Source organism: Corvus moneduloides, chromosome 3, assembly GCF_009650955.1.
Source record: "Corvus moneduloides isolate bCorMon1 chromosome 3, bCorMon1.pri, whole genome shotgun sequence".
Classification (NCBI taxonomy): Eukaryota; Metazoa; Chordata; class Aves; order Passeriformes; family Corvidae; genus Corvus; species Corvus moneduloides.
The window spans coordinates 14579657-14601290 of NC_045478.1; the positions used below are offsets into that span (position 1 = coordinate 14579657).

General features: G+C 39.1%; 1 protein-coding gene across 3 annotated transcripts in view; it reads left to right on the top strand.

The window, feature by feature from the left end:
- The window catches only part of ROCK2 (Rho associated coiled-coil containing protein kinase 2), a 108453-nt gene that overhangs the window by 36170 nt on the left and 50649 nt on the right, over positions 1-21634 (top strand). For all 3 annotated transcript variants that reach the window (XM_032104181.1, XM_032104179.1, XM_032104180.1), the window contains exons 2-3: positions 5266-5347; positions 15647-15747. In XM_032104181.1, the coding sequence (XP_031960072.1) occupies positions 5266-5347; positions 15647-15747 (183 nt within the window). The remainder of the gene's footprint in view (positions 1-5265; positions 5348-15646; positions 15748-21634) is intronic.

The window sequence follows — 21634 nt, forward strand, 5'->3', positions numbered from 1 at the left end:
AGAAGTAATCGCTCAGGAAAAGACCAGAATTATTTAAGGGTCCCATTGGCGTATGGAAGAACATAGTGGAGGTTTAATCCTGGTGAAGAGTTGTTACAGCACGGAAACTGCAACACGTGTATCAAACAAGGAGGCCGTGGAAAAGAAATATATATGGACCTATTCTTGATAGCTGTTTCAGAGATGTTTATTTCTCCAGCCGCATGGCCGGGGCTCTGCCGAGGAACTGCTCAATCACAGGACCCGAGGGTCCTTGCCCGCGCAGGGGAACACAAAACAACCAATGGGAAGGAGGCTGAGCAGGGGCAGGGAAACGCGGTGCCTCCCCCCCAGGGCCCCTCTCCCAGGGCTACATGGCAGGGGGAAGGGACCCCAACAAAGAGTCATTAGATGCTCACTTCCTGTGTTCATAGATTTGGGAAGTTCTGCTTTTAAAAGCATTTAGGCCCAGTTAGAAAAGTGTAATGTGATATTACAAGACTTTTCTATCCTTACTTTTTGCTGCAGCATATTTTATTAAATTTTATTTGAGAATTTGGAAGACAGGAGTATTGTTTTGATTTTCTTGTAAGTAACGGTTTAGTGAAATTTTCATAAGATCTCATGGGTGTAGGTTGGAAGGGAACTTTCAAGGATCATCTAGTCCAACCCCTTGTCCGTGGGTAGGGACATCTTGCACTAGATCAGGCTTTTTATCTTTTCCCGTTATTGCAGGATTATGAATTGTTTTCTGAAGTAACTGAAGAACCTTTTCTGTTCAATCGTCTTACTTTTTGGCCTTGAGTTTTATTTTTTTCACACCATGAAAGTGAGGAATAAATCAAAATAGCCAAAGCTGCTTTTGACAGCCAGTGGAGTTTACATGTACATATCAATGTTAGACAGGTTCAAACAGTAACTTTAACATCAGAATCTCTTATCAGGACAGCCTGGTTTAATTTGGTGAGGGCTTCTATGGGATTCCCTGGAATTGATATTAAGCTCATTATTGAGAAGCTACTAGTATTTTTCCATCATACTGACCTTTTTGTCAGAGAAGAACATAAACATTTAGTTCCTGTATCTTGTGAACTTTTCTTGCCTGTTTTTTCCTTTGGTTCATTCAGGTTGATAAACAGTGCAAACTACTTGCAGGGAAAGCCAAGCTCCATGTTGTCCACAGAGGGTGACTCTCTCTGCTCCTCTTGTAGTAGGAGGGTATTGCAAAATTTATCAAGTTTGGTCTTTTCTCTTGGAAAACATTTTAGCATGTTTGCCATGAGGAAAAGGCTTTGATGGAGGCAGATCTGTCTTTGCCAGTGATGCATTTGTTTGGAAGCTGCTATTTTTGGCCTGCTAGCTTCTGAGTCTTTTGTAATAGCAGAAAGAGGAAGTGAACAGTGAAATCTCTTTAATAGCATATTTCCTGGTTGAAGTGACTTATCTGTGAGGCCTAGACAGAGGAGATGTCATTTCCTGGATTGCTTCTCTTCAGTCTCAACTGTCTGTTTTACTGTGTAATCTTTTGACCCAGCTTCTTAATTGTAGTGAATTTTTCTGTTAAGTGATAGAAACTAGGTCTTTCAATGAAAATGTTAAGCTTTAAGGAAACCACTTCTGACAAAATGCTAGTGTGCAAGGCAAGTCTTTTATAAACTACATGTTGATATGAACTTGAAATCTCTTACATTAAAATTTTGTTTAAAAGCTTAAAATTTTGTCTTTGAAAGAGTATCATAATGGGGTTTGTTCACAGGGATAAAAGAAATTTTATACACTTTCTGTTCCTTGTGATGATGATACTGATCACCTGTCTGACACCAGCTGTATCTGGCTGTGTTCTAGAGTTAGGACACTTTCAAAGAGCTAAAATAGTCAGTTGTGCTGTTCTCAAATTTTCTTTCATTAATAACTACTTGTGAAAATTGTTACCAGGAGTCCATGAAAAAGGGGCAGAAGAAGCTAATTAAAAATTAGCTCAAATATGCTTTTCAGTTTGTATAGCCCACAAAAAAAGCCATGGAATCAGAATGACATGGGGGGAAAAAAGTGACATCTAAAATTATAATATACAGTTCAGTTTAAATTGGAACTTATGGTTGGTTTGGACCTTATAATCCAACTTTACTAAAATTTTTGTTGGGGTGATAACTTTATTCTTTCCCCTGATGTTTTGTGTAAGATAGAAGTCAAGCACACTATATATGAGTTTCTTAGTCAACCACTAAAATAACTTCACATGAAAAGCATTAAGACATCAGGTGACCTCACCTTTCTTCCCCTCCATAATAGGAAGAACAAAAATAACACCTTTCCCCTCCATAATAGGAAGAACAAAAATAACACCTTGCTGATTTTTGTTAGCACAGACTGCTTTTACATCTCCCTTAAAATGCCTACCCAGTTGTTAGTGATCATGAGAATATTTTCTCAGTAGCAGTGAAAGAAGAATGTTGGGAGTTTGGTGGTGTGTGTAGACTGCCATCTGATTGAAATTGATACTTCATTGAGCTAGGTAAATTCTAAAAGGTGACTCAGCTGTTCCCATCAGGACATTCAGCATGGTCCTTCTCTACATGTTGCAGGGTAAGGATCCATATTTCTGCTGACACACTGTGCTGCAGAATGAGATACCCTTTTTTGAAGGTGGTGTTTGCCAAATAAAAAGTAGTATAGATTCTATTACTTTATTTTGCAGGAAGTAATCTCAAATTAGTACTTTCTGTTGTCCAGATTATTGGGCAATACCTGTGCAATTCATGTAGTGACTAATCCATAAGTATATAACAACTTTGTTACTTTGGTTTGGTTTTATAGTATCTTCTGTAAAAGTGTCATATAAATTAACAATAGGTAGTAAGTCTTCTGTCCCTCTGAAAGATGAGTAGGATGTCCTGGTGCATCATTCCTTTATCCTTAATGTCTTGCAGGAGCTGTTGTGGTCAAGGCTAAAATAATCCCTATATATACTGTTATTAAAGCAACTACTGTGCCTTCTTGACTGACTTCCCATTTATTTATTTATGCTTGTCCTATGCTGCTTTGTGTTAGGGAGTTCTAAAACTTGATGTGTAAGACCTTCATAACAGTTCAGGTTACGTAGAGTCAAGAGTAAAAGTGCAGCAGTGGAAATATTATTGGTTGTACATCACAGAATGTTAGAGGTTGGCAAGGACCTCTTGATCCCGTCTAGTCCAACACCCTGCTCATTGCAGGATCAGCCAAAGTAGGTTGCCCAGGACCATGTCCTGTTGGGTTTTGAGTATCTGCACTGGTGGAGACTCCACAACCTCTCTGGGCAATTTGTTCCAGTACTTGACCACTCTCACAGGAAAAAAAGCGTGGTGTTCAAATAGAATTTTGTGTGTTTTACCTTGTGTCCATCATCTCTTGTCCTGTCAATGAGCACTGCCTTTTCTTCAGTCCTTCCCACCAGGTACTTACAGACGGTGATGAGCTCCCCTGCCCTGAGTCTTCTCCTCTCAGGCTGCAGAGTCTCAGTTCTTTGAGCCTTTCCTCCTTTGAAAAATGCATTAGTGCATTAGTCTTACTGGCCCTTTGCTGGACTCACTCCAGTAGGTCCCTGCCTTTGGTGGTTTGGGAGCCCAGGAGTGATCACTGCACTACAAGTGTGACCTCATCAGTGCAGAGTAGAGAGGAACCTGTTGTTCACCAGGACCTTCAGGTGCTTCTTTGCAAAGCTTCTCTCCTGCTTGTCAGGCCACCGCCTATACCTGGTGCCTGGGGTTTTTCCTCTCCAGCAGCAGGACTTGGCTTTTCCCCTCCTTGAACTTTGTGAAAACTGTCTCTGTCCAGAGAAGTGCCAGTGCAGGGGTACACTGTTGGTGACTGGCTCCAACTGGACTTTGTGCCACTGATCAGTCTTCTGGGCCAAGTCTTTCAGCCAGCTTTTAATCATTTGTCTAACCTGTACTCCATCAGCATGTCTGTGACGCTTCCCAAGACACTTTCATTTGTTAGGAGGTAAAAATAAATAAATAAAATACCTTCATTTTGAAAATGGTCTTAACCATTAATTTGTTTTGTGGTGAAAAGTGACATCTCCACAGATGAGGTGGTCTTACTTTTGTATGTGCTTATTTAGGACAAAGTGGCATTCAAAATACATTTAATAATCTTAGGCCTTGCCTTTGAATCTCTCCAGATATGTTATTAAAATTACTATAATAATTTTAGTAATATTTGCAATAAATTATACCTTCCCAGATATATTAATAAAAAAATATAAAATCAGCAGGTTGTTAGCTATAGCCTCGGTTATTAAGAAGATTGAAAAGCTGTCTACTTCTGTTGGCTGCCTATTAATAAACATGATGTGGTCTCTGACTTAAATCTCTTGTCATGCCCTGTCAAGGCTCAAAAACCTGAAAAAGCAGTCTCAGGATTTTGTTCTTAGGGCAATGAATAAAGCTGCCAGTTCAGGCTGAACACTGGAGTTGCTGACAATGAATGGTGTCTCTGACTCCTCTTAGTATCTGAAACTAATTTTTAGTTTTATTTGTCCCTGTGTAACTGGAAAGGTCTCTGTGTTTGAAGAGTAATTTCTAAAGTTTTTCCAGGTTGCAGAAAGGTAGAACTAAGTTAAGTCTTGTAACAGGCATTTAAAATACTATTTTTAGTTTGGTTTTGGTGATCTCATCCCTTGCCATTTTAAGAGTCTCAATTGTTTTCTGCTGAGGCACTGATAATGGGTAGCAGAATGGCATGTAGGGTTCTGGCTTGTCTTCTGTAGAGTCACTTAGAAAAATTATTCTAGTCTTGTGAGCCTGAATTACATGGTGGATTGTCTTCTTAAGTTTAGGTCATGTCTTGCTTCCAAGGAAAATGTGTGGTTGGTTTTTGAATGTCCAGAATGAGAAGGTAGAGAGACTTTGATCAAAGCAATTATACAGATATACAAACATAAAGTCTTTGCAGGAAAGTGTAACAGAAGAAAAATGGATTGACTGAACTCAGTATCTTAAATCAATGTTTAATGAGTAAGATTACTTACTGATTAAGATTAAAACTACTACTCCAGTTTAAGTCCCAGTGCCACTAATCAGTGGTAATATAGCTGTACTGTTTATAGAACTTGGAGCCAGTCAGTGTGTGTTGGCTCCTCTGCTGGTTTATAAACATACTTGAGAGCTTGTTTGATTTGCCTACTAGGAATGTAATGCATGCTTGAATAATATATAATCAGTCTCAGTGCAGTAATTTTAGGAAAGTTGTTTATTAAGATTTGAACTCAATTAACTTTTTTTTTTTTTTTTTTTTTTTCAGGATGGCTTGAATTCTTTGGTCCTTGATCTGGATTATCCAGCACTGAGGAAGAACAAGAACATTGATAATTTTTTAAATAGATGTAAGTTGCAAGTGGCCCTTAAACTATGACATTGTTGTGATATCAATCATAAAAAGTTGAGTGGTCAGAAATGCATTGCCCATGGTTATTGTACTAATTTTTATAACTCTGAGCTTCAGAAGGCTTTGGAGGACCATTTATTACAGAGAGAAATTTCATTTTAGGGAGTTGTTATATTGTGAAAATGTTGGAAAATACCAGCTGTAGATTTTTATTTTCCTAAATACCATTGGAAGGATCCTTTTATGTTATTTTCTTACCTTACATATGTGTAGCTACATAACTTGCTAAGCATATCCTAGTTACTATTCTTCAGGAATTCATGACACTGAATGTCAACGTTGTTTATATAGTCATAGTTAATCTAAAAGAGAAGCCTTCTGTGGGTTTTTAAAACTAAATTGTTGTACCTTAAAATCTGTTGGTTCATTTTTGAACCTTTGCATAAATGTTTGTGATTCTCCTCAAATTAATTGTAGACAGGGTCTTGGAGTTTATTAAGCATATGATTCTACATCAGAGTTAGCTGTATTTTGTGGTTTTGAAGTGTTTTCTATCCATGTATATAAGCAGAATCTTTTTTCGTATAAGAATAGAAGATTATTTGTTTTAAAATGTAGTTTGGAGTGAGTAAGCCTTCCTGGAATAACTATGCTTTGTAGTGAGCTTATTTTGAGATATATGTTTTTTCAGAAAAACTTTTTCTGTTGCATATGTTGAGGTTATTGCAGATGCAGTCTTATCAGTAACTCCTTTTTAAATTCTTTACTGGTAAGAGCTGTGTGTGTCTGTCCTCTGTTTCCGTTGGACTCCTTGGAATATCCACTCACACTCCTCACTTAAATGGTGGCTAGTGTAGTAATTTGTGGTGAGTTCTTTGTTTGGAATTCAGTGCTTCTCCATGGGGTTTAGCAGAGCTGCTTAGATGGACATACAGCTTTTACAGTTGCCAGTAAAGTCTCATTTGGAGAAATCGCTTAAAATACAGTAAATAAGGAACAGCAGATTAGGATGTAGAGGCATACCTTGGGATTATTTTCAGTTTGAGTTCAAAGGAATTCAAGCAGATATTTGTGAAAGAAAGGGTCCGTAACAGACAGCATTTCAAGTATCTCTTTTACTTGCAACTGAGCATTGTATGTGTAGAGTGAGGGGAAAGCCCTACGAAAATGACATAAACAACATCTATCAGCAACTTCTATGAGCTGTTCATACTTGCTTTTACATTACTGTTTTTGCAGTAGAACAAAATTAGAAGCCTTTCTCTGATCAGAAGACCAGTGTCTTTTGACTATTAGAAATAGCAACTGTGGGAAAACAATTTAACCTCAGGAACAGGTTGGGGTTTTGTTTGCTATTTGATTGGTTGGTTTTTGTTTGTTTGCTTGTTTGTTTTCTGCAGCCCCTGAACATTCTTGCTGTCTATCTTCCCTTTTTTGAAGGCTGTTGCTTCTTCTCCTCCTTTACATTCTCTCTCATTGTTGTAGTAAATATTTTTAAGTATCTGATGTGACCTGGAGGCTACCAGCAATGTCAGAAACATGAAAACGTACTTTTGTTCACAATTTTATTACTGCCTTTTTATTGTTAAAACAACTGACAGTATACAGTTGAAATAGCTAGGTACTAGTTAAAAAATTTTTGAGATGTGTTACAAAAACATTCACAGTAGTTAATAAAGAGTTCAAGGGTGCTCTTCATCCTTACCTGTTGAACTTTAAAAAAAGCATGCAAGACCTGACTGTTTCGGCCAAGGTATTGTGTGACAGTGCATCTCTCTTAAGGATCATGCATGTAACTTCTCTCCTGTTTCTGTACTGACTGGGAGAGAACGAAAAATAGTGCTGCATATCTTCTGTGATTTACACTTTGGGAAAAAATAAATTGTGAAATGAGAATTTCGAAAACATTTGAGGCTGGTAATATTTTGATATTGCAAAGGAAAGAATCAGTCCTGCCACAGCAATTCATTTCAAAGTCCTTTCCACCACAGGTGTTGGTATGGTTTGTTATGTATCGCACAGAAGAACTGAGCAGAATTAATGCAAAGAGTGGGGAGCAGAACTAATGCAAAGAGTTTTTTCTTTTTGTTAAAACTAGTCAGGCAAAAGAAAAGCAAAGACCAGCTTCTGATTTTCATTTCACTTCACTGATACTTAGCTAGCACAAAATGAGCCACTCAGGTACCGGAAAAAAACAAGACAACAACTGCATTCTTATTGGCATTGCCATTTTATGCAGTTTAAAATTGCTGAACCCATAGCTCAGGTCTTCTTTGAAACTGTTCTGAGGGTAGCAAGTATCAGTGGAAAGAGTGTGGCATGTGCTTGCTGAAGCCTCTTGCCACCTTGGGCTTGGAAGAAAAGTTGGGAACTGTATTGAGAATTTATGGAGCTGTAAGTTGTTGCTTTCTTAGGGTGAGGAACGGGGAGTTCTTGTCTCTTGTGATTTTTCTCAGCATCTGAAGAGCTGTCGCAAATGCCTAGCTGAGAACTACTGTCAAAAGATTCTGACAGACTCTGATGAGCAGTCTATGCCGGGGGCCTGGAGCCTGCATCCCTCCTCAAGGCTTCCTGAGGCCACCACGGAGAGGTGGCAGGGGCCTCCTGTGAGTTACACTGTGCTGCACATTGAGGCAGCTGAGGCAGAGTCACTGCGATTGTTTTAATCTATATTACATGAGTCTTCAGAAATTGTGGAGAACCCTAAATAATCATCACACTTTCAGTCAGTTTAATCACTTAATTCTTCCACAATAACACTTTGAGAAAGGAATTTTTTTTCCCACCACATTCCCAGGGGTTTGCATACACCCTACTTGCAAACTACATCAAGCCATTACTATTCAAGTTAATATTTTATTAATAGCTTATTTTAATTTAACAATGAAATAGTTTGCACTTCAGCTGAGACATTAATTTAGGTTCAGCTCAACTCTCAGTTGCAAGCTGAAACTCAAATGTTTCAACTAATTTCACAAAGGCAATTTATTAATTGTCTATACTATAGCAGTTTGGTGTATTCTGTTTCTGTGACCACTTTGCAGGAGCGCCTCTTCACTTGTTTAATATGCAAGAAATTCTTTAATTGCCTGCTCTCCCTTACTATTCTGATTTCTTAACACTTTCTCTGAGGTATTGAACCAAAGTAGAGCCTGTGTTTGTTATAAGAGGCACATTAAATATCTCATATAATACAACCATTTCTTTTCAGGGATTCTGATTTAAATTGCTGTGTTTATTAGAATATTCATGGAACAGGAAAGCGTAGTGCAATATTTAATTCCCAAAACAATGAGAGGAATCTCATAGTCCTCTGAGAGCAAAAACTAATTTGCTTATTTTAGAAAAGAAGGCTGAGTTTTTCAGCATGGGCTTGGTATAACAAATCTTTCTTGGTCTTTTCCTCTTCTGTCATCTAGGCAAAGACAATAGGTTGAGTAAATTCTTCCAAGTCAATTTTTCTGCCATCTGAGATTTGCCAAGTGTTGAATCATGTCTTAGTGGCTTGTGCCTTTTTTGGTGGTCTCCCATTCAGATGCAACTTAGTCTTAAATAGTTAAAGAACACATTTAAGCAACAGTTGAAAACATTTAATAATTTTTAATCTTATCATCATGAATAAAAGGGCACAAGGAATGGATTTTGAGTAAGTCCAAACAGCAGCACAGACAGTGGTGCCATCTTGGCTCCCTAAATGGATCTATGATTTTCTGTGCATTATTCAGCATCACTCAAGAGTTGGAAACTTGTGTTGTTAAAATGATTTGCTGATATTATGTAGGTTGGCAGACTTGTAGAGTGTAGTGACAATGGGCGTACTTACAGTGGAAGGGACTTCTAGTACAGATGTGGCACCTGTGCACCAGTTTTTCTAGACTCCAGGAATAAACCCCCTGAAAAGTTCCTTTGGCCGTTTTCTTCTCCAAGCAGACACTGCTTACTTGGAAGATTTATCTGTTAAGATAATTTCTTGCAAAATTAACAGTTCTGGTTCCTTCCCTTGCATTTTGTTACGTCATTTGAAGTTGCTGAATCCTGCCCAGCCATATGGTTACCAGCAGGAATGCGTTATCCGGTGTGGTGTGAGTGCCTCCCAGGGCTGCAGCTTTGTGTGCTCTGGGCTTCCTGTCAGCAGCACTGATGAAATGTCAGGGGCTAAGAAGAATCTTAGAAATTTAGTGCACTGTAGAACTTCCACTGAGTTAAGAGCTAATTGCTCCTGGTTTTCTCTTGGCTTCTCTAAAGCAGCTCCCTGCCAGGTCTTTGCAGTCGCCTCAGCAGGTTGGGCTCCAGTTCCATTCTTAATGATATTCTGGTAAGAGTAGGGATGGAAGAGGTATCAAATAACCAACTTTCCCAAGCAGAGTGTGTAAGACAGTGTCTTAGATGTATAAACAAGTTATATGTCAGTGTCATTAACCACATTGCCTTTTGGGTACTTAGTAGATACAAAGCAATTCAGTCCTGCCATCAGGCTTATTTTGATTATGTTAGGGATGTGTTCTCTGCAAGCCACAGGGCTGCTGCTTTCTGTTTCCCTATGTTCTGCTCTTTTCCATCTGTGCAAGAGAACATACTTCTCATGTCCCCCTTTTGTTTCTCTGAGGGAGGAAGCATTACCCTGTCTGGAGCTGTGCCTTCCAGTTCCGCCTGATTCTGCAAGGTCTCCAGAAGCTTCTTCTGCACACCTTCTTCTTTGACCAGACACTATGGATGCATCCCTAATTACTTTGGTCTTTCTGTTGTGCTTTCTGTTTGGTTTTGTTCAGCTGAGGGATTGCAGCGCTTCCTGGCTGTACTTCAGTTTAACTTCTGGCTGGACTTCTGCCTAGGGCAGCAACTTTTGACTTAATGTACTCCGTAGCAGCACTCATTGACTGACTGTGTCTGATCTATGGGGGTAAAATTGCACTCCCTTGTGATTTTATTCCTCATATATACACTCCCCAGAACTGCTTGATACACATTCTTTTTTTTAAAGAAAATAGCCTGCATATGAACTTTTTTTTTACTTTAAAAGGCAGAAAAGTTTGGGGTTTTTTCCCTCCCCCCCATCCCCCTTTACTGTCCTAGACAGGTATTTTTTCCTTTCTCACAAGCATTTGCAACCTTCAGCCACATTCTTACTGCCAGCCGTCAGTGACTGATCCAAACACTGCCCTTTCAGAAAGTGAATCTTCATTTGTTTAAAGGTTATAGTGCCATTTTCAAATAAAAAATCAAAAGCTGTCTTTAAACACTCTTTGTATCTAGCATTCCTAAGAAAACTTAGTAATAAATGATGGTATTGTCATGTCTTAGGACTTTCACTCAAATGTCACAATATTTCTATAAGATTCCGTTGCATCCTGGGCTGGGGAGTCCATTAATGCCTTCCTTTAAACATAACATTTTTCTTCTGCTGGGCTTTGTGCTGTGCAAATTCATGAGATGTGTGCATACACATACCAAAATTTGCAAACTCATCTGTGTAAAATCTGAAAATTTAGACCACTACTAGAACACTACTGTTGGAAAGATCTCCTGCACCCTGAATTAGATCACATTATGTGATACATGAACTAAATCTTACAGTCCACTATGTTGCAATTATGCTGTGGCTTCAGGGTCATAAACTTGGCTTCTTGCATCCCAGATTTTTGTTTCAGATTAGTTCCATGCATTGATTATCTGTTCCATATCTGTAAGATATTATGCCAAAATAGACAATCCATCTGTGTAACTGATACCTTCACAACACTTGCATCCCTTTGTGGTATTATTATTAACTGAGATTATTAAATTTTAGTTAAAGGAGTTAGGAGGGGTGGCCTCATTGCTCTTTAAAGAGGGGGAAAATGGAAGTGCTGAGCTCTTCTTCCTGGGATTCAGTGATGGGACATATGGGAATGGTCCAAAGCTGCACCAGGGGAGGTTCAGACTAGACATCATGAAGCATTTCTTCACTGTGAGAGTGGTCAAACACTGGAACAGGCTTCCTTGAGAGATAGTCAATGGCCAGAGCCTGTCAGTGTTTAAGAGGCATTTGGACACCACCCTTAACAACTTTTAACTGGCAGTCAGGCAGTTGGAGCAATGGTCACCGTGGGTCCCTTCCAGCTGAAAGGGCTCTGTTCTGTTCTGTTCTATTCTTCTATTCTATTCTATCTTTTAGCAAAGCAAGTAGGATTTCTCCATTCTCAGCGTGGTTGTTTCATATGTTTTTGGGTTTTTCATCACTTATTTGCACTATTTAATGCTTGAAGAGTTTCGCTGGAGCTGCAGTAACTTTGTTTAGAGTTTCTACCTTCTACAGAAGTATTCCTGTGAGTTTCTGCTCAGAAATTGAGCCGTGTAAAACTACACACTACTTTTTAATGTGTTTAAATCCCTGCTGTCTCATTTCACTTATCTGAAAACATTGAAACATCTCAGAAACATTTAAAATAAACTCATGTCACTCCTATGTCTCATGAGATGTAACACTGTATTCAAACATGTACCTGAACCTTCTCTGTGACTTGAAGTTTGCTGATGTTCTTTCTCTGCTGCTGCCTGTGAATTTGTATTTATCCTCCTTGTCTAGTGCCAGGGCTTCTTATCTGCAGTTAACTTTCAAACACAGTATTCCCTTCTCAGTCTGCAAAATTAATTCACATTATTAACAAAAATAATAAACTTGGTGTGGGTGAAGCACTGTTGTTTTCCTATGCTTTTGGTCTAGGCTTTCATGATTCAGTATAGAAACAACATCACAATTCTTTCAACTCCTTTTCCTGTTGACACACTGAATTACTTTGGTCTTACTAGTACACTAAATGTAGCAAATTTGTTTACTTTTGGAGGTTTTAAATGCCTCTGTCCTTACAACTTTACTAGCAGACTATTCCCTCATTGTTAGCATTAATTTCTCCCCTTCCCTGTCACATCCAGTCTTTTCCTCAGAAGAAACTTACAGTTGCATTTTTGTGTTCCACAGATTAAGAAGGGTCTCTGGAGGCCAGCTGGTCCAATTCTCTGCTAAAAGTCAAACCAATTTTGATGTTGTATCAGATTGTTCAGTACTTGCGCAGTTGAATTTTGAGAATTTCCAAAGATGGAGGTTTTGCAGCTCCAGTTGACAGTCTGCACCTTTCCCCAATTCTTACTATTTCTTTCCTACAAAATAGGTTTTCTTGTATCTCGTCTGTTGACTCATGTTCTTTCACTTTGTACACCTTAGAAGTAAAGCCTCACTTCAACTTCTGTTGAAGCCAACCATTTATCCATCCTGAAGAATTCCTGTTCTCTCAGCTTCTCTTGAGCACCATGTGAAGCATCTTGGTGGCCTTCCATGAAGCTAAGGAATGTTTCGGTATTTTTTGTGCACTGAGGACCCCAGAGTTAGTCATAACATTTCACATATGGTTTCCCAAATGACAAATAGAGGAGGAAATCTAGTTCCCTCAACCTACTGGCTGTGCATTTACCAACACATACTTGCATGGTCAGTGCGAAGGCTGGCTCCTCATTCCTTTCTGCTTGGCTTGTTATCCACCAGGGATGTCAGGTCCTCTTTGTCATGGTGCCTTCTAGCTGGTGAGTGCATCCTGTTCTGTCATGTGGTGCTGTTCCATCCCAGCTACAGGACTCCTCACTTGCAATTGTTGAACTCTGAGTTTCCTCTCAGCTCATTACTCATCCTGTCTGGGTCACTTGTAGAAGCCACCCTGCCCTCCAGTGTATCAGCTTTGAACTTAAAACCAGTAGCTGTGACTCCAGCAACTTTTTCACTCACCTGGTAATTCCTCTGTGCAATCCATGTCAGCCTGGTTTGGCTACAAAGATACTTCGAGATGCTCAAAGTTGGAAGTCATGCTACAGTCAAGGAAATGTATTGCTTTCCCTTTGTCCACCAAGACAGACATCTCATCATTGGAGGAAATCAGGTTTGTCAAACAGTTTGTCCTTTTTAGATCCATTCTGGCTGTCCTTATCGTTCCATGTGCATCATGTACTTGGAAGTGGATTCCAGAAGGATTTTGTTTCATGATCATCTTGGGCAGTGTGGTCAGGCTGCTGTTCCACCCTGTAGCTTTCTTGTTGCCCTTTTAGAACATGGACATGACATTTGCCCTTTGCCAGTCATCACCTTCCCAAGTTACCATGACCTTTCAAAGCTGATAGAGAACAGCCTGGTAATGGTCTTGACTGGTTTCTTCAGCACACTTGGATGCATCCTGTGTTGTCTCATGACCTGGTGTATGCTTCACTAGTCTTTAACTCTTAACTTCTCTAGTGTGATACTGTGCTGCCCCACACTCTGCTGTTGGCTTCGAGGAGCTGGGAGGCCTCTGAGCAGGACTTGAGAGTGAAGTGAAGCAAAAAAAACATCAACTGCCTTGATCTTCTCCATGTCCCTGATACTAGATCAACTACCTCGCTGAGAGCAGTGGGACCATATTTGCCTCATTCTTTTATTGCCAATGTATTTATAGAAGCTCTTGTTTCCCTTCATAATCCTGGCTAGTTTCAGTCCAGCTAAGCTTGGCTTTCCTAATTTCATCTTTGTCTGGTAACCCATCTCAGCTTCCATGTTCCAAACCTTTACCTTTTGTGCTTGAGTTGAGGCAGAGGTTGCCCATTTATCCAGACTGGCTCTATGCCATTCCTGCTCAATTTCTAGCTAACTAGAACAGACTTTTCTTGCACTATGAACATGTCTTCTTTGAAGATCAACCCACTCCTCTGCCCTTCACTGCAGCTTTTCACAGGATCCTGCCGGTGAGTTTTCTAAACAAGCCATAGTCTGTTCTCCTGAAGTCCAAGGTCTGCTATTTTCCTTCTTCAGGTCTGTTTCAGCCTTAAATTCCACCATCTCACAGTTGCTTCTGCCAAGTCTGCCACAGACTTTGTCTTGCTGAGCCAGTTTCTTCTTGTTTGTGAGTAATAAATCAGAGTGCTTCCCTGATTTGGCTTGTTGCTTGTTTGGAAGAAAAGAAATGTTCCTGATGGTCAGGCATCTCCTGGATTGCTTGTAGGCTGCCAAGCTGCTCTTCGTGAATGTGTAGGAATGGTTAAGCTATTTACTAGATGTTCTTATCATTAACTCCCTTAGACCATGTCGTCTTTAATGTCATACTGGATTAACTATCTCTGATCATTTTTTTCCCCTGCATTCAGATCTGAGATCCTGTTTAATGCCTTTCTAGGGATAAAATTCCATGGTATTTGACCCTAAACAGGGATCTCACAATATACACCTCTACCCCTTTCTGAGTATAAGCATCCAGAGCTTTTCATACAATTTCATGCTCTTCCCTGGTAGTTCTTGCTCCAGCCACCTGTTTTGCTTTGTTTTGTTCTTCCTCTAAGTGTGTACAGGGGCTTGTCATGCCTAAGATTACCTCCAGTATTATGGATTCCATTCATTGGTTCCATTATCTTTTGTCCTCATAATAAGAATAGATTTTATTTAGGAATAAATTCTATTCATAAATTCTATTCATTCACCAGGAATGCATTCATAACATGCTTCATTTACAAAATTAAAGTGTCTAGGACCTCGTGTGCTTTTCAAACTTGTCAGAGATCAGATTTTCACTGTTTTCCCTTTTACAGATTCTCCTAACTACTGATAAGACACATACTGACAGGTAGAGCTTATCTGCAGAGTGCTGAACAGAGCATTGTAGACTTAATTTTAAGCAGTGTAGAACTACACATGCGCTGAACACCAAAAAAGCACTTTGAGATGGCCAGCAGTTACATACGCATATGTAAACTTGAATCAATGTTTCGTATAGAATGGATGAGTGGATGTGCAGCCAGATCTTTGCGTGATCTGCAGTTGTATGTGAAGGTTTACTGAGTTACATTCCTTGCCACTTGGCTGCTGTTGAACCCTCCAGGTGTGTAGGAGCAGGTTGCACCTTCAGTGTTTTTTGTGTACCACGTACTTCACCTCAGCATTATCAGTGGAGTGTCAGTGGATCCTGAGAGCACAGCGGGTAGCGAGGAATGATTGCAAATTCCAGATAGGCATCTCTGGCTCTCTTGAAGAGCAGAGTCTTCCCATAAGCTCATGAGTGATTATTAGAGGTGTGAAATGAGAGTCGGCAAAATGTGAAAGACATTTCAGTTGTTACAGCTAAAGGTAGAGGGTTAATGGTTTCCAAAGAATAATGAAAGAGGATATTAATAATTACTGCAGATTTCAAGAATTACCAAAAAGACTCTAAACATTTGAATAAAATTAGCTTACTTTTACTCTAAGTGAATAGCTAAAATTCTTGTGTTAATACAAGCATTATCACAACTTCTGTTTTATTTGTTTTAGATGAGAAGATTGTGGAAAAAATCCGAGCTTTACAAATGAAAGCTGAAGACTATGACGTTGTTAAGGTGATTGGAAGAGGGGCTTTTGGAGAAGTACAGCTGGTAAGAATGTAATGATTTAATGTTTAGACAGATTAACAGCATTAGCCAAAACCTTCCTCAATCTTCATGTTTTATCTTTTAAAATTCATACTTAAAAAGAACAAGTGTAATTTTCATTGTATTGTGAGATCGTTTCTGTACATAGTAAACAGTAAATCTGAGTTTAAAACATGATGGATAGGAAGGGAAGAACTCAGGAATCGGTTTGCTATCCTTTGATCAAAATAAAAAAGGCAGTTCATGGCAATTCTAAATCTTTTTGGCCAAAAATATCACTGTATAATAATATCTGAAACCTACAAAAGAGCAAGCAAACACTGCGACAAAAGATTTTTGTTTTGTTCTTATCATTGTGGTGCTTTGTATTGTATTTAAGTGATTTAACTCACAGGATTTGTAAAGATTCTTTTCTTGACATCGTCCCCTCAACATTGTATGAACTATAATATCTAAAGTATGAATGGGATTACTTTTAAAATTTCTATTGCAGAGAAATTCTGTTATTAAAAAAAGGTAATCAAACTACACAAAGTAACTTGGTGTATCACACATAGTCTAATTTTCATTTAATTTTGGTTTTTCCAGGACTTCCAAGTACTACCATGTGATAAATGGCACAAAAATGTGACCGTATGTATAAGATGGATTGATATATCAGTTTTGAAATAAGCATTGGATGTAAGTGCCAGATAGAATCTAGAATGCAAACATTAGGGACAAGTTATTATGAGCTAACAGATAACTGTGCACCAGTTACCTGATTTTCTGTGTGAGCATTTTTAGAGAAAGAGAGGTGTGAAGCAAGTCAATGGAAAGGGGAGCAAGTAATTTCCTGCAATTGAGGCTTGTTGTCTTGTTACCACAAGGTAACAAAAATTACCCTTTTGCTTCTACTTGTTGATGTGGAACACGCATTTTACTGTTCTGTGGTAATTTTGCACTAGGAAGCTGGGAAAATCATATTGTCTTGTAGTGTATAACTATTTTGGGAAATAAAAAGATGTGTTGCAGTTTTGTTGAGGAATGTGGTAAAAGCTAAGCTGTGAAGGGCTTATAGGAGGTACACAGTGTGTATAATTTATAAAATTCTTGGTATTTTCCATATTAGTGTTGGTGAAATTTGTTGGAACAATAAAAAAAACCCCTGTGACTAGCCTAATATTATTTGCATGACTCATGGGTAATTTGCAAATTTAGATATGATTATTGTGGCAGATAACAACATCTAATCAGCAATTTTTATTCATCTTTGTCATTTTTTAAGACACCTTCATCCAAGTCTGGTAACATGAGAATTAGCACCCTCTTTCCTGTTACTATCACGGTCATTTACATTTTGTTTTCATCCAGAAGAGTGAATGAAGTATGGAGTGGAGTATTTCCAAAAATCCTCATTTTCTAACAAGACTTTAAAGAATCATTATGTATCCTTATATGATTTGATGTCCCTGTTGGCAAGAAATTAAAAACAAAACCAAAAACTTCATCAGAACCTGACTTTTGTTGTGAAGGGGCTGCTGCAGGGTGTTTGTAAGAAAGCAGTCTACTCTATGTCTTTTCAATGACAGTCACATCAAATGGTTTATTTTAAAGTCTTCTGTTAGATATTTGTATCTTTCCATTAATCCACATGTAGCAGTGAATAGAGACATTCCTTGTGCACTTGCATGTGAAGTCAGTGAAAAATCAAGTTGTAAGGAGCAGAGTTCCTCGTCCATTTGTTGAGGGGGTGGGAGATGAAAAAGAGTTCTGTCCCAATAACAGAAGTCATGTGCCATTTTTAGATGTCACACTCACATACTTGCTGGAAGCATCCAGGAGGATTATATTTTTGATGTGCTTCAAAAATGAAAATACATTGTCTTCATATGTGTATTTCTTAAGAACAGAAGGGGTTTTCTAAATTATTTCATATTTTCTTTTTAACATTTCATTTCAAATAGAAGTTCCTGATTTGTTCTGGAAACTCTTTTTCTTAACTGACCATGTCATCCACAATTGAAATTTTTAAGAAGAGATGATTTTTTTGTAGTATACATATTGCATTTGGACACTTTGAGGGATCTGAAGACAAACTTCATTTTTCATTTGCCTGACCATTCAAATGTAATGACAAAATGCCTAGTAACCTGGTCATACGATGGGGTTTGGGTTTCATTGTTGTCATGGGTTTGTTGTTTTTTTTTTTTTTTTTTGAATAAGCACTTCAAAAAAAGCAAGAATTCTTGGTATTGTAAGGGAACTTCTATGTGTTCATATAGAGCTCTTCTGTACTTCATATCCATTTAAAAGAACACTTTTTCTGAAATGTAAAAATACAAGTAGAAATCATCATGTTATGCAGTCTTACAGCTGAAAAGCAGTGGGCTAGTAAATACAACTGCAGATCTGAACTAATATTAGCTGGTGATGTGGACATACATACCTCGATTTTTTGCCTCACAAGGTATGGTACAAGTTTAAACTATTGAGCTAAGCTATATCTATTTCTACTCCATTCAAAATGTTAACACCACTGTTGCAGATGATGGATTTGCAGTAATGAAAATATTTTGCAACACTTTCTGTTATCAAAATAGAAATTTGCTTCAGTGGGGATTAAATACAGAAAGAACCATAAATAACCTGTGATTAAGTACGTGAGTTAAATTAATGACTGTTGTGTTATCAGTATGTGTTGTTATGCATAGGTATTGTAGCGCAAATATTTATTATATGCTTGTAATGGTTATATTAGTATGCTCATTTCTTGGCTTGTAATCTACATTTGCAGCATAAAATAGTCAGCTATGACCTCCTTCATTTAATTTTGTTTTCCCTGAGTCTTCTGCTGCAGTATAGCATTTTCTTGTTAAAGAAGTGGTGTGAAGCAATCAGCTTTCCAGATCCTGTCAGGAAAGTGAAACTCATTCTCTACTGTTGTCTTACAGCTAGTTTTTTTTTCTAAAAAGGTTCGATTTTTCCTCTTCCTCTCTCCTCCAAAAAATTTAAAAAATAGTCCAGTAAAGAGAGATCAGATGACTCTGGTCTGAGCATCTGACTTCAGTGGAGAAACAATTTCCTTATAAATCCAGAAGTATTAAACTCTACACTTGAGCTCTGGTTTTGCTAGGTCTGTAATGATGGGAAAAGCTAAGAAAACAATTGCCAGCTGCCAGATCACTTCTTCTCTTATGCAGTGCTGTGAATAAATCTCTTGGTGTCTAGGGCAGACAGAAAAATTGAATTATGATGCTTAATATGTTACTTCTGGTTTATGCAGAAATAGTAATTTATGAAAAGCACATCCTGAGTACCTCTTGTTTGTTTTCACTTGTGGAAAAATCCTCTTGATTTGAAATTGAAACTTATCCATAGTTCCTTCTCCCAGGTTGTCTTGGTTTGAAAGACAGGTGTCTGCCAAGGAAGGCAGGAGTGTCCCTTGAAATGAAAAACAAAATGCAACCCCCTTCCCTCCGAATTATTATAATTTTGAAATTAAGGGGCTTTTAGGCAAAGATATGAGGAATAAGAATAACAGTTCTTTACTGTTATATATCTATATGTGTATAACCAGTCAAACAAACAACAATAACTATGGCAGTAACAGCAGACAGAAGCACAAACCCAGTCCCAGCCTCCCTCGGCTGTCGGGCCCTTTCCCCTCGGGTGCAGTTCCGCTCGCAGCCGGCAGGGGCGCTGGCGGCTCCCGGTGAGCAGGGCAGGTGCGATGGTTCCCCCGCGGCTGCAGGGGGCGCTCCGGAGCGAGCTCGGGGAGCACGCGGCTCTGGTGCATTGGGATCCGGGAAAGGGATGGGACAAAGGAGCTTCACAAACCCCTGGGCAGCCGATCCCGGTGTCCGGCCGGACCCTCAGGAACAGCAGGCTGGAACGGCAGGGACGAGCACAAATCCCGGGTGGCAGACGAGATGTATTGAACTGCGGAGCTGCAGCGGGAACCCCGGAGGTCTGGGCAGGCAGGGCGTGCGGGGCTACAGAGTAGCGAGGGCTCAAAGCAATGGCGGGGGCAGGGCAAGGCGGGCTTGGGAATCCCAGGGTTTCTCTGGTAGAAGGCAGGAAGCTGAAAAAAGAAAACCCAGAAACCTGCAGTGTTGACGAATTCCTTCCAGCCTCTCTCTCCGTCCAAACGCCGGGAACTAACAGCCCACAAGCCCAGGTGAAAGAGAGTACTACAGTTGGACCCCTCCCCCTGTGGCCCGGTCTTTTGTTTTTCTAAAGCACCAAGTAATTTGTCCCCCTGGCAACATGTATGGGGAAAATTCTTTAAGAGAAAAAGAAAACAAAAGGAGAACTCCTAAAACCCCAACACAGGTCTAACCACAAAGGACTGTAACGTTGCAGTGACACAGCAGACTGACCTGGTCATGTACTGGAAGACAAAACTAAAGCAGAGTTAACGTTTTCCTGTGTTTGGGTACTACAGGATGGTCTGGGTGACAAGTCTTTACTGTCTGATTTCATAGTGTAGCAAACCAGTGGTTGTCATGGCCTGCCTAAACAGATGCTGGTTTATTTTTCTTCCTTAAGTGCTTTGTTTATTAGGTTTAGTTCCCCACCCACTGCTGATGTACAGTTCTGTAGTAAAGCAGATAAGGCAGTTACGTTTTATTACCTGAAAATTTGTCAGGCCATGAGCTTTGATACCCTATCTGTAGTCATTTCTTATGGCTTTATTAAGTATTTTAGGGTACCTGTAATTACTTAAAGTCTTAGAGTTTGTTTCAAAACTCTATTCTAGGATATTAATTTTTTTTCTGAATCATAAAAGAGACAGTACCATTACCAACACTACGTACTCAATCTGATAACTTCAAATGGATGTGTTATTTTCTGTGCCTACTGATTGTCTTCCCATGTGAATGCTGTGGAAATTATGCATGCCTTTTGTGTGTACTTGTTTATTGAAAGTATTAGATTGTTGAAGCAGAGGGAAATTATTTTTTCTAAATGCATTTTCGTGAGTTAAACGAGGCCATGTTACTCAGTGTAATGGCATGAAGGGATTTTCCTACCTATTTTGAGAGTTACTCTGGTGAGCTGCAGTTTAAATTTGGCAGTTCATTTTAACAGTTGGAAGAAATTGAAACATCATGACAGTTTAATACATGAATAATCTGCTGTATGAGCCAATATCTGTATGTACAAATATAGCTCTGGGTAAAGAGCACAGTGACTAGCAGCTAAAAAGGCCGACTCCAGGGGCCATGGTGCTTATAGAAGGAGGACTGTCAGCGGTAGGTCTGCTCACCTGCAAGGTGTGCCAAATCACACTCACTCTCTGGATGTGCCAGTATATTTGTTATTGCTTTGCTTCTGGGATTTTTGTACAGAGAAAGAACCTACCTTGAAATTTTCTCAAGAAATCATTTAGCCAATAACCTATTGGCACTATTTCAAGAGGTGCACAGACTGTGATTTTGTGCCCCCCACTCCTCTTTACTTTGCCTGTCCTGTACATGAGCTTCCTTCAGGCTGTGCTGACTTCCAAGAATTTTTTTCCCCAAGTAGTGGGAGACAGTGGTTCTTTTAAATGAAGGCAGCTACTCTAACTGCACCTAGGCAAGAGTGCACAGTGACTTTAGGAATTGTAAACTACTAAATACACTGCAAAGCTTCAATGAGAACTTTCACAGAAAATGCATCTTCAATTAAACAGTAGCTTTTTGAGGTTTCTGGTCTTTGTGATTCTTCTGGTTTTGGGCAGGATTACAAAAGCTCTGCTTAGGGGAGTATAGTTTGTGGTGTACCACCAAGTCTTTGTAAATAATCCCACGTGGGATTTTTAAGTGGGAAGAAGTTAGTTTTCAAAATACTTCTTTAGGACACCTTCACTAGCTGACTAATTAACGTCCTAAAACATGCTTATAGAGTTATTAGTGCACATAGA